We start from the raw sequence: 12,947 nt of genomic DNA, 5'->3' as shown, positions 1-12,947 counted from the left end.
GAGGACGGCCAACGGAAAAAAAATCCCTGTCGCAGTGTCTGCGCAAAAAAAACACACAATTTTTTGCCCTCAAGTTTGGAGCTGATGGAAAAAATGTACACTGGCTCAGTATTTCGCAGGAAGGCTGGGCCCGTTGCGCCAGGACGCGGCCAACGGCGGAGCACTATTTGGTTGAGTGAGAGACAGAGAAAGGGGAGGGGAAGGCAGGGCCGCCTTCTGCTCATCAAACGAGAGAGAGCGAGAGACGGAGGGAAGGAGAGGAATAATTCCCCTATAGCATGCATTAACATTTTCCAGTAACAGAGAGGGTAAGCTGACTAATAAATGTCCGACATGCAGATGTTTGTGGCTGCGGGAGAAAGTGTGTATATGAGACTCTGCGTTGGGGAGAACTGAGGGAGTATTTTTGAGGGGGGAAGCGTTGTCGGGCGCTGGATGCAGACATAGCTTTTTTGCCTGCTTGCGTTTGGAACGGGTTTCTCTTCAGGAAAAGGCTGTATTACAGTCCCTCCTTTGTTCGGCTGCTGTGGCTCTGCTGCGGGGATTGTAAATAATAGTGAAGCAACATGGCTGACGCGGCTGCTTGCTGCTGGTTAGCTGGCTAATGATCCATTTTCAGCTGAGTTCGTGGGGTTTTGTGTGCTTTTGGAGCGCATTGTATTTGGCTGCGTCTTTTTCTTTACGCCTCTTTTAAATGGCAACAACCTCCGCAGTCGTTAATGCTCGTGGAGGCGACCGTTGGTGCATCGCTAAGCGAGATTTAGCTAGGTTACCTGCGAGTGATTGCTAGCTTATTTTAGCCAGCAGGAAAAGCCAAAACGGGGTTTTGTGGTTAAGTGACACTTGGGGCATGTTATTTTCTTTGAGAAATAAAACGCATGGACTGGGTGGCTCCACCACGGTGGGTGAAATGAACGTTTATATTAGCTACGATTCTGGTTAGTTGGAATAAGCTAGCGTGGCTAGCGCTGACAAACTGCATCCTTCTAGAACATTACCACCTCTGAGTGTCCTTTTCCTCTGTTGTAAACTAACAAATTACTCCCGTAATCTGCCTGAGAAACCCCTCAGTCTTTTGGTAAATGAAACGGTGGAGTAGCTGGCCAACTTGTGTGCTGTCTCTATCACCCATTAGCCTGCTTCGCCTGTGGCAGGCGGCTGGCTGAAATGCGATCAGACTGAACTGATCTCACCGCATTGTTCAGGCGGTTCACGCCAATTTGAAACGTGACGCGAGAGTCCAACGGCTGAAACATCAGCCGCAAAAACTAAAGAAAAACCCTCTCTAGTCAAACAGCAACCCCAGAAACAATGGCGGACAACACAAATTAATCATTCGTGACAGAAACCGCGGTTTGTTTGGAGGGAGGGCGGTTGTTCATTTGTCTTTCTTGATGAACGGTTTGTAGGGCACCTCTACAGGATTAATTGGTCAATTAACTTGTGGCGGTAGGAGTGTCCGGGGCCTAAAGTAGGGGCCACCTTCACCTAATACTGCTAAGATTTTTAAATTGACCAAAAATTGGGGATGCACGATGACGTTGGAAACAGTGCTGCATAAAAACCTGGCACAGAACGAGTATAATAACTGAAAAATTAATAATTTCTATGTTGACATTACAGTTTGAAAGAGTGCGTTTTTCAGAAACCCAAACCATTTTTTCCATTTTAGCATAGGTTATCAAGACCATGGGGATATTTGGCTTATATGAGAGAGAGAGACCATTCAGAGGCAGCTGAAAATTGTACTGTTTACATGACTACTACCGCATTTAAATTACACTCTGACACTACATTCAGCATAAAGGCCAGGTCTCCTTGGTTAGCCATGTTATAAAAACATGCCTGGACTGTAATTTCTAGAAAATAATAATAATTTAAATCACAGTATTGGTCATAGAAATCACAGTTAGATGTTTTCCCCAAATTGTTCAGCCCTAACCGGTTGTTGCTGATATTTGTTGGACTCCAGAAGAACATAATGTTTAAGTGATGCCAGACTGATTCTAATCTTATAGAAATGAATGTTATGTTCCGGTAAAGCTGATCCTGTCGCAATAGCTGTATTTTGATTGATAAATTGTCCTAAAAATATTTCGATACATTTTTAGACCAGTTTATGCAGTAAATGTGGCTCCTCCACACCTCATATATTCAGCCTAGTCAACTTAGGTCTTGAACGAAGCCTAAAAGAGTCTAACATGCTACAGCAACCTACTTACAACAAAGCATGGCAAAGCTACAGTTCATTTTGTCAGCTTTAAACCTAAAATTAGAACACCTCCACGAACCTCTGGTTTATTCGTTTGCACTCTGTACACTGTTAGTGGCACTGTGTATTCACATTATAGTAAACGACTTAGTGAGCAGAGCCATGCTGGGAACCGCAGTGCAGCCTTAATTTTAAAGCAGACGCTGATTTTCTGAACAATAGGGCTGGCCCCAAGTTTTCAGGTATTCAGATTCAGTTCGTTGGGTAGGTATTCAGTTTCTAATTTTGAGATTCAGATATTCAGTTTTTGGATAAATGTGGCTATCGATAAAGGCAACGCTCCACTCAACCCACATTCAGGCTCTCCAGAAGTAAAAACAGTGCTCTTCCCACTCAACCCATCTTCAGGCTCATCAGCTTTAGTCTTTGTGCATATGAAGCCGAAAATTCAGTCATATAAAACAGCTTAACATGCTAAAACAACATGCTTATAACAAAGCGAGGCTACGGCACAGTTCATTTTGTCAGCTTTGTGCTTGAAATTAGAGCATCTCCGCTCAAACTGGTTAAATTGTGTATACTCTGTGCCCTAAATTAGCGAGCTAGTTAGCAGGTTAGCGAGCGCAGGTAGCAAGCGAAGCCATGCTGTGAGCCACAGCGCAGCCTGGAGAGAGGGTTATTCAAGCAGGGGTCAGATGCGATATTGTTAATGATAACAATATACACCACCCAACTCCGAAAATATACAAATATTCACTAAATATTCTGGCTGAAGCACCGAAGCCCTAAAAATGGTATTTGGGACAGCCTTAGTTTAAATATACTAAGTAAATGAAACATAACATTAAACCAGTTTTTAAGCAAATACACGCAACTGCTCTAGAATAATGACCAAAAAAAAAACAGGCTTGAGCAACAGCTAAAATATTGATGACATTCATTCTTATGCAAACAAATACGACAATAAAAATGTTCCATATTGAGGTTGGCAGCATTTACTGAGGTATTGTCCATATATTTTACAATAAGTCAATAACATAGGCAAATTAGTTTGGCAGGCCTATCCTTATCAAAAAATCTATTAATATCAGTGTAATATCATGCATGTGTAAAGTTGTCTTCAGTGAGCTGCTTCATAGCTTTTATATGAAGCCTGAAATTATCTCCTCAAAATGATAGTGGTCTAATGTGAATTAATTTTTCAATTTGTGCTGCGCTTGTTGTTGTGTTATGGAATGGTGCATTGTAAGTAAAAAAAAATCTGCCCAAAACTATACAGTTGTGACACAAACCAAGGAAAGCAATGGCTACAGTGTAAATAGAGGTCTTTTTGTTTACTAAAACAAATCAACCAGTCAAGGTGAAGTGTTATATGTAATGTAGATAATGATAAATCTGTAAAGGAATATTTTTTTCTCTGAGAGGTTTTACAGTACATAATTTAAGCCAAAACCTTACCTCAGAATCCTCAGGCTGTGTAAAGTAAGCTAAATTGTGTGTAGTTTAATAACTTTCTGTGAGGGAGCTTTTGGAGTCAAGCAGTATTTTAGCTAGAAGGTTTTGCTCACCACCAGTTTGAAGAAGTTTGCTGCTGTAATTGTACGTCTTGACAATTGAATTATTCAGATATTTATACATTTGGTGAAATTTCCTTATGTTTCTTTTGAAAAATTGAAATCTGTCATGGTTGGCTTTTCCATCATGGAGTTGTTCTGTCACAGGCAGCGGGTCAGTCATGTCTCTATGAGTTCAGTTGCTTGCTGAAAGATGTGGTGAAAACGTCATCAGTTCCAGCTCATTAGAAGGCCACCATTAGAAATATACTAATTCACTTTACTTAAGCGTGTGCTTGTGCTTAAGCTTTCCAACTGTTAAATGCATTATTATGACTTTTCTTTCAATGGATGCTATCTAAGGGAATAATGCAAGAGCCCTTCCTTTTGGATCAGTTAGCTTTGACTATCAGTGGTTACTGCATTCCAAAGAAATTTTGATTAGCCAGAAGTTGGAAAAGTGATTGAAGGGAGGCTGGGCTAATCCAAACTGAAGATGTGACTAATTTTTTGATAATTGTGCATAATTCATTGTTTCTGATGGGATTCTCAACAATTTAATGGGAGGTATTCTATAGTTGAGAAATATCTATTTCCATATAGATAGGGAGGTGATAGGAACATGAGGATAAGATGTTTACAGTGTAAATTAAGCAATTCAATTTGCTTTTAAAACGTGGATAAATCTGGAAAACTATTTCTTTGCAGACTCTGTAGCACTCAAAACATCCTGCATGTACCCCAGTTTCTATGAATATATATTATTTAAAAAATACATTAATACAAAAACTCAGAATTCTTATGACACAAAGGCACCAGGCAGCATATTCATAATATATTCATTCATTAATTGTCTGTACCTGCTTATCCAATTAAGGGTTGCGGTGGGTCTGGAGCCTACCCGGAATCACTGGGCGCAAGTCAGGAACACACCCTGGAGGGGGCGACACGCACTCAGACCTAGGGACACATTTGAGTCACCAATCCACCTACCAACGGGGCACCCGGAGGAAACCCAAAGGAACATTGGGCTTATTCATAATTATTTAGTGCAATAACTTTTTGAGGGAGGTTTCAGACATGTTAAATGATTCAGATCTCATCACCAAAGCAAACTACTCTCTTTCTTAAGCATGATTTTTTTTTACAGCATACAGCTTAGAATGTCTTGGTTTCCAGTTTAGTAATTTACCTGCAGAAATACAAATAAAATCACATGTAACTGCAGTAATTGGAACACCAATTTTGTCTATCATAAACTTGATTTCTAGTATCTTCTAAGTAATATCAGATGTATTCCATGACCTCTTTCAAATTCATTCTTTGGAGGTTGTTTCTTTCTCAAATGCAAGTTTAGCATTCAGAAAGAGGAGACCAAATACAAACTATAAGGCAGTAAGCTACTTAGTTATTTAGTATTTGAGAGCAGAGATGATGCTAAACTCAGGAGGACTTTCAATATCTAGTTTACTCTATTATAATGAATCTCGGAAATCCATTTGGCCCACTGTAGCTCATTTTGCATCAGTCATGCCTTTTCAGGACAATACTGACAAACTGTGGTCACCAGCACAAATAGTAACTCGAAATGAAATTCAGTGCATCCACGATCTAGGTTGTGGTAATGTCTTTTTCAGTTTCAGCCATCAAATTTGTTCCTTAAGGTTTAGCCAGTTAGCCTAGCGAAGATATTCTCTTTCAACCCTAATGTATTTTTCATTCTGTAACATGTCTGGTTTTGCTCAAAGAAGATGCAGTCAGTACTAATGCTCGTATAGGCATGATTTTTATTATACCCCAGATTTTTAAGTTCTTCTTTGTCAGACAGCTTGAGCTACAGTTCTCTCGAAATTTATTTTCAAAAACATTTCCGGTCAAGTTGACCCCAGTGCATAATGTAATGCAGTTGTGCCTGATATTCTGCCTTTCTTACATTGGAAACCAGACTAATTCATATTAGATTACCCAGCATAGCAACTGGGGACACTATTTTGGTAAGACTGTCTGTCTTGTGTGACTCTTAGCACAAAAGGTTAAAGTTACACTAGCCATGGGCTGCTTCTGCATGTAGAACAATCTTGATGTGTTATGTAACTGCTTCATCTTAGCTGACTGAAATACATATGTCTCATGTTAATATATATTTGATTCAATTTCTATATAACTCCAAATGTCTGGATCTCAGAGGCAGCCACAAGGAGAGTTAAGGAAGGCTCTCTTATTCTGAGAAATGGCACCTTTTTTTTTAAGGGTTTCATGTCAGTCTAATTAAACATCATCCATTTCCAACTGAGTTTGGAGTTCTACCAGAGACATCTGTTAAACATTATGCATGAAAATATTGAGACAAATTCTCCTTAGCTCATATGGAGTGCAGTTTAACTCAGTGGCTTTCAGTGCCTACATTTACTTAGAAAATGAATCAGCCATGGAAGCACAAAGCTGGCAATTAATCTCATTTGTGTTCTCTTATTCTTTCCTTGTCAAGACTAATAAATCTTCTTCTTGTTTTCTCCAGGTTTAAGAAGCCCTTCCACAAACGTAAAAGTCTGGATAGCCGTCCGCTGGCACAGCCCTGTGTGGGCTGCTGATAACCCAGCCGCCAGCTTTAAACCAAGAATCACACATCCTGTCTGTTGGTGTTCTACCACTGGTTTATATGTCAGCATTTTCCCCCACTGTAATCTGTTCCCCTATTCTTTGAATCCCCTTTTACTCTTTCCTTTATCAGAAAGGGTACAATCAATATTTTCACCCTAGTCCGGCAGCAAAGCTGCTCCCCTACATCCAGATGAATGAAGACCCCATTCGGGAAGAACGCGGCACAGAGATCCAGAGCTGATGCAGGTAAAACTGGTCTGAATGTTTTAATTTTGTGTTTAAAATGTGATCTGCTTTATTGGAGATACTTTCTAAAATGTATGTGGGTTCTTTTTATTTGTATTTCCCCCCCAAGGACATCCTGGTGTCTCGGCAAATATGATGAAGAAAAAGAATTCACACAAGTAAGTCTTCAAACCCATGTAAAATAATCAGGCAATAAAGAACTATTTCCAAATCAGATAAGAATCATATTATAAAAGCATTTCAGCGTCATAGACGTCGGATTTCTATGTAATATTTAACCGGTTTGTCGCCTGGTGTGGTCACTGAGAATTTTCAATTATAGCGGGCAGCAAAATCTCACAAGGTCACAATGGATTTTCAGGAGCTTAGTTTCACAGCACCAATATAGTCTGTGTTTATAAAAAGAGCTCTGTACTCCTGCAGGAAACACAAAAGCAGTGTCGGGCCCACCAAGGTGTCCCAGCCTCGGCGGAATATAGTGGGATGCCGCATTCAGCACATCTGGAAGGAGGGCAGTGGAACAGCCTCTCAGTGGAAGGGCACAGTGCTAGACCAAGTGCCCGTAAACCCATCGCTGTACCTAATCAAGTATGATGGGTTTGACTGCGTATATGGTTTGGAGCTGCATAAAGATGAGCGAGTGCAGGGTCTAGAAGTCCTGCCAGACCGTCTAGGTAGGCCTTGTTTTTGAGCTTTTTTTTGTTAATTTACAGGCATTGTGTTTTTCCATAAAAGTCTCTCTTCAAGATTTGAGTTTTTCTGAGCCTCTGTTTTTCATGTGATACTTCTTTCATTCTTTAGCATCCACACGCATCAGTGATGCCCATTTGGCTGACACTATGATAGGAAAAGCTGTTGAGCATATGTTTGAGACTGAAGAAGGCTCAAAAGATGAGTGGCGGGGCATGGTGCTGGCCCGAGCGCCAATTATGACCACATGGTTTTATATCACTTACGAAAAAGACCCTGTCCTCTACATGTATCAGCTCCTCGACGACTACAAGGACGGAGACCTGAGGATCATGCCAGATTCGAGTAAGTTCAGTGTATTTGCTGAAAGTGTAAATATCTGTCATATGTTATGACCAGTTTTGCTATTTGTAGTTCAAGGAGTTAGTCTTAACGTATTAAACGTATTAGTCTTAACGTATTAATCTTAGTTCAGTTTAAAAGGGATTTTGACTTTAAACAAGACAAAAGACACCAGTTTTTACCCTTGCAGAAAGCAGAAGACTTCAGATGTTTGACTTCTTAGCAGTAAAGTCCAAAAACCCTCACCAAAGTGGGGTGTCTTTGTGTTTAGACTGGAAAATACTGCAGCATGTGCTTACAACAGATGCATCAAAATCATACTGTGCTTTTAATAGTCCGCTAGAATTGGACACCATTTTTTACAGCATTTCTTGCTCTCACTCCTGTTTCGGAATCTAACATTTCTCTTAATGTGTTACAGATGACTCTCCCCCAGCGGAGCGCGAGCCCGGAGAGGTAGTGGACAGCCTTGTCGGAAAGCAGGTGGAGTACGCCAAAGAGGATGGCTCTAAACGGACTGGCATGGTCATCCACCAGGTGGAGGCCAAGCCCTCCGTCTATTTCATCAAGTTCGATGACGACTTTCACATTTATGTGTACGACTTGGTGAAAACGTCATAGACGGGCGAGCGGGCGAGAGTGAGGGAAGAAGGTAGCGGAGGAGAGACTGACTTTGGATGTGATCCACAAACTCTGCCAAAAGTTCTCGTGGAACGTTTCTTTGCAGCATCTTATGGAGACGTAACGATGGATATTTCACTGGAGCCTTGGATTGCCACTAGTTAAGTGTCTTTTTATTGTTTTTCAGATGAAGGGATAGCTGTGTTGACATGATATTCCCTAAACAAAAGTAGCTTAATATTCAAATGGTTGTCTTTTAGTATTGTTCATTCCTGTTGACTACCAGTAAAGATAATGAGCATACGTCATTTCCACTAGTGAAAAGAGGGGGGGGAACAGGTCCCAGAATCAGTTGTCTGCCTTCAAGAGTTAACATGTTCTCCGTTCTGTGCTTTGGGATGAATCAGGCGGTTTGGAGGACTGAGAATATACGTGTGACTGTTACAGCTACGTGCGGAGTTATGCCTTTACGTGTCACCCAAAGTCTTTGTTTCTTGTTCGCTTTGCTGAAGTCAAGCAGCACCCAGCAGCAGGGAAGACTAAGTTCAGTTACTCCCTTAAAAACCTTTTACAATTACTACAAATTTTACTCGTCATCTGTTTGTTAGATGATATGTGTATTTGTAGTGTGCACACCAGCTTCTTGCTTTTCTTTCTAGTTAGATTTACAAATTATTATTTTTTTTAACACAACTTTTGTTCTTACTACATGATAAAATGCTAAAGCAGCTTATCGGTGGGTTAATAATCTTAAGCACTAATGGCATTTGACCTCTGTTAAAGATTGGAGCACTTGATTTTATTTTTTTGTTTGTTTTTTTGGAACCTGGGATTTGTCAGATTCAGTCATGTATTTAAAAGTTATTTACAAATGAGCATTTTTAAGCTTCGACTGAATTTGTTATATATAAGTCTTGTGAAAATCCTGCTATCGCTCAGCTATAGCTTATGTACTTGAGGTGTTTTAAATGTATTTGCAATTTGTATTTTTCTTTCTTTATGTAACGCTATACATCGATTATTTTCAGAAGTTGTCTTAAAATGTTATTATCCCACATCTTTAGATCTTTCACTAGGACAAAAGTCAGAACGGTTTGTAACGTTAGATATATAATTTTTTTTTTTTTTTTTTTTTAACCGCCCCTAACCACCCACCCACCCAAGACAATTGGCCACATTTCAATAAATGCAATAAATATTAATATTCAGGAAGTGCATTGCAATCCTACCGCCTTCAGTCTCAATTGATGACTAATAGGTTTTTACACAATTAGCCTTTAGAGATTTTATTTTACTCCTCAGTTTGAGTCTAAATGTGCGTGCCTCACTGTTTGATTGTCTGGTTCCAATATTTTAATGTTTTGTATGTTCACTGCAGTTCTCTGTGTAGAAGATGACCTGAGGGCCCCCTCTCAGGAATGTTACAATGTTTAAAGTAACACATCCACACTTTGCAGCCACATGTGTTTTTCATTACCTCATGTTTCTCGTTCATGAGCGTTTGGCCCACTACAGCCCAGCCCTCCTCCGCCTTGTTTTTAGCTGTGTATAGAAGCTCAGTTTCTGAAGGAAACAGCCAATGTGTTTTCAAGTGTGACTGCAAAGGTCACACCCAGCTAATTTTTATTTTTTTGTCTTTTGATATGCACAGCGGAAAACTGTCAGTGCAGCACCATAGATTGTGCAACTGATGTTGCTTTGATTTCTTTTGTTTCTTTGTTTGTTGGGTTTTTTAATTTAATTTTTTCTCCTTTATTTTTCATGTTAATTTCTCCCAGTATTGACCCCAAGACCTTAAGGCAGGCAGGCTGCTTAGCGTACCAAAAAAACCCCAACAAAGCAAAAGATCTGTCGTGGATTAAATCGTTGTGATTTGTACACAGTGGGGGGAAGCATCATCCTTGGTTGCAGACTGGGACTTGGTAATGGTTTGTTAGCTAAAGAGGAGGCTATGGGTCCTGTAACAAAACTAGTATGCACCCCCCACTATCTGTTGCAGCTACATGTACTTAAGAAGTCTATATTTTTTAGTAGGATTCTGTCTTATCAGTGGCATATGGACGTGTCATTATGCAAACGGACATTTGGAAAAAGACATGTTCGATGGATTGGCCTTTTATTTACATTTACCTACTGTAGTATTGTACCGTGTTTGATGTCAGGTCGACGTGGGAAATTGAAACAAAGAAAAAAAAACTAAGAACGCTAGGCCATTCTTTTTGCATGATATGAGTAGAGTTGTAACTGTATGTTAGTGTGATGCATGTGAACCTTGTCTTTTTATTTCAGTTATTTGTTCCCTAAATGAAAGTTTATTGTGTTGCTAATTGTGAAGTTCCTGTTTTTAATTTTTTATTTAATTTTATTTTTTTTATTCTTTTTCCCATTTCTAAATAAAAGTATTTTATTTTCTACTATGCTCTATCAGATCAAATGCACTGGTGTTCTATGTGGAGTGCCAACTTGAAGGGCAAGGTACCAGTGTTACACAGCATTTGAGGGATCATATCTTTAAATCTTTAACCTAGTACTGTTGCACAGTGGGATGGATTTGTACGTTTTTATGCATCAAGAATTTGAGAATTACGGTGAAAACAGGGAGGTAAAGGCCTTACGTCTTCGGGATGACATTGTTAATACGTTAAAAACCTTATATGTGAAGTATGTAAGCGTATGCCTGTGTGTGTGGGTGTGTGTATGGAACTTCATGCTAATGACCACACATATATCCAATTGTACATATCAAATTGGAGAAAAAGAATTTTTCCTTCTCAGTGCACAACTTTACACAGCGTGAATAGAGTGGCGTATTTATGAATATGATCCCTTTGAGATGCTGTTGCTCTTTGATTACTTTGTAAAAAAACAAAAAAAAAAAAAAAAAAGGAAAAACAGTGCAATTTGATGATTGTCGCAGATACATGTATAGTTCAGATTTCATGTTCTTCACATATAGGTAAATGGCTTCTATTGGACCGCTTTTTTTTTTTTTTCTAAACATTGTAGATAGTTCATTTTATTTGCATTTAGAAGTATAAACACATTTTAAAACCTGTTACTTAATTCTGTAAGTAATTTTTATAATTATTATGTAAGTCTATCCTAAGATTAAAAAAAATAAAACTTCATGTGAAACAAGTGCGTCACTGTATCTGTTAGAAGCTATTGTGCACAAAGTCACCGGAGTGGAGATTTAATCATGAAAGCGTCATGGCAACATTTTTTAGGGCTGGACGATATGGTCAAAATTTATATCACAATATATTTCTTCATTTTAATATAATATAATTCCGATATCGATATAAACAGTATAAAATTCACTGAAAAACCTCCAAAAACAAACAAAAAAACACGACATCACCATCAAACATAAACCTACTGGCTTTGTCAATATGAATACTTTTAAACTTCATTTTAAATTGAGTGCAATGACACCCTCTGTCAGTCGGTGACAGATGTTATAAATAATGTATATTGAAATATTGAAAATGTGTTTAAAATTATATAATTGTTATTAAACATTTTATACTGTGATTTTATATTAATATTGAATTATTGTCCAGCCCTAACATTTATTAATATAAAATGTCATGTGTTTTTGTGTGAAAGGTGCCAAAGGTGATAGGAACCAATGTTAAAACATATAAGAAAGTGTCTTGGATTTATCTTACATTCAAACATAGCACATAAAGTAAGGAAATTTGTGTTTGTAGATTATTTCTTTGTTGTAACAATGCTTTTTGGCAATAAATTCATTGGAAAGCCTTAATTTCCCTTTTAAATGGTGCCACATTTGTAAGGAACATGGATTTGTGGCATGAGCAAGAGAGCTGAGTATGTGGGTTATGGCCATGAAAAATTTGCCAAACCCTCTCTGCCCAACAGCTTATTCTTCCATTGACTTGGTTGGTGTTTGGTGGATTGGATGATTAAAGTTTGAAGAAACAAGGCATATTGGCAGTTTAACAGTTTATTCATTTAACAAACAGGAGCCTCAGTAGCGTGTGGAAGAACCAGACATAGCCACAACAGTCTGGAACCTCCTCCTCACGCTGGTCACCAGCCTGGTCACACACCGCTGTGGGATGGCATCCCATTCTTCAACTAGCATTTGTCATTAGTCAGCCAACGTGGTTGTGTTCATCACTGTAACACGAACAGCACGCCCAAGCTGATCCCACAAGTGTTTAATGGGGTTGAAGTCAGGATGCTGGCAGACCATTCCATCTTCTCCACTCCCAAATTCTGCAGGTAGTCTCTGTTAAACCCCGCTCTGTGGGGGTGAGCGTTATCATCTTAGAGGATAGAGTTCAGTCCCAGACTGTGAAGATATGGAATTGGCACTGATTGCAGAATTTCATCTTGATATCTTTCTGAATTGAGATTGCCTCCAATGATGACAAGACTCATTTTGCCAGTGAGGGAGATGCCGCCCCACACCATCACACAAAATAAGCTGTTTGGCATTGGCAGAGAGGGTTTGGCAAATTTTTCATGGTTACAACCCAAGTACTCAGCTCTACTGCTCATCCCACAAATCCATGTTCCTTACAAATGTGGCACCATTTAAAAATTAACAGACTTTCCAACGGTGTACGATTTAATGCCAAGAAGCTTTGTTACAACAAAGAAATAATCTACCACACACAAATTTTCTTACTTTTTGTACTATGTTTAGATTC

General features: G+C 39.1%; 1 protein-coding gene across 1 annotated transcript; it reads left to right on the top strand.

Annotated features, from left to right (window-relative positions):
* Positions 1–180: 180 nt before the first annotated feature.
* Positions 181–11,157, top strand: LOC136675005 (spindlin-Z). Its single transcript, XM_066651370.1, has 6 exons — positions 181–308; positions 6,284–6,612; positions 6,722–6,770; positions 7,036–7,286; positions 7,414–7,647; positions 8,066–11,157. Exons 2-6 carry the CDS (start codon positions 6,561–6,563, stop codon positions 8,263–8,265), a joined length of 786 nt encoding a protein of 261 aa, XP_066507467.1. The 5' UTR covers positions 181–308; positions 6,284–6,560; the 3' UTR covers positions 8,266–11,157.
* The last annotated feature ends 1,790 nt before the right edge of the window (positions 11,158–12,947 follow it).

Source organism: Hoplias malabaricus, chromosome 18, assembly GCF_029633855.1.
Source record: "Hoplias malabaricus isolate fHopMal1 chromosome 18, fHopMal1.hap1, whole genome shotgun sequence".
NCBI classification, from domain to species: Eukaryota; Metazoa; Chordata; class Actinopteri; order Characiformes; family Erythrinidae; genus Hoplias; species Hoplias malabaricus.
Note: the sequence above shows the minus strand (reverse complement) of the source record. Positions and strands in the feature narration are given on the sequence as shown.

Bases quoted from the DNA above. Each gene is read 5' to 3' on its own strand.
- LOC136675005 (XM_066651370.1), top strand. From the start codon at position 6,561: ATGAAGACCCCATTCGGGAAGAACGCGGCACAGAGATCCAGAGCTGAT. The intron at 6,771-7,035 runs GTAAGTCTTCAA...GTACTCCTGCAG, and splicing joins AAGAAAAAGAATTCACACAA to GAAACACAAAAGCAGTGTCG. The intron at 7,648-8,065 runs GTAAGTTCAGTG...AATGTGTTACAG, and splicing joins GAGGATCATGCCAGATTCGA to ATGACTCTCCCCCAGCGGAG.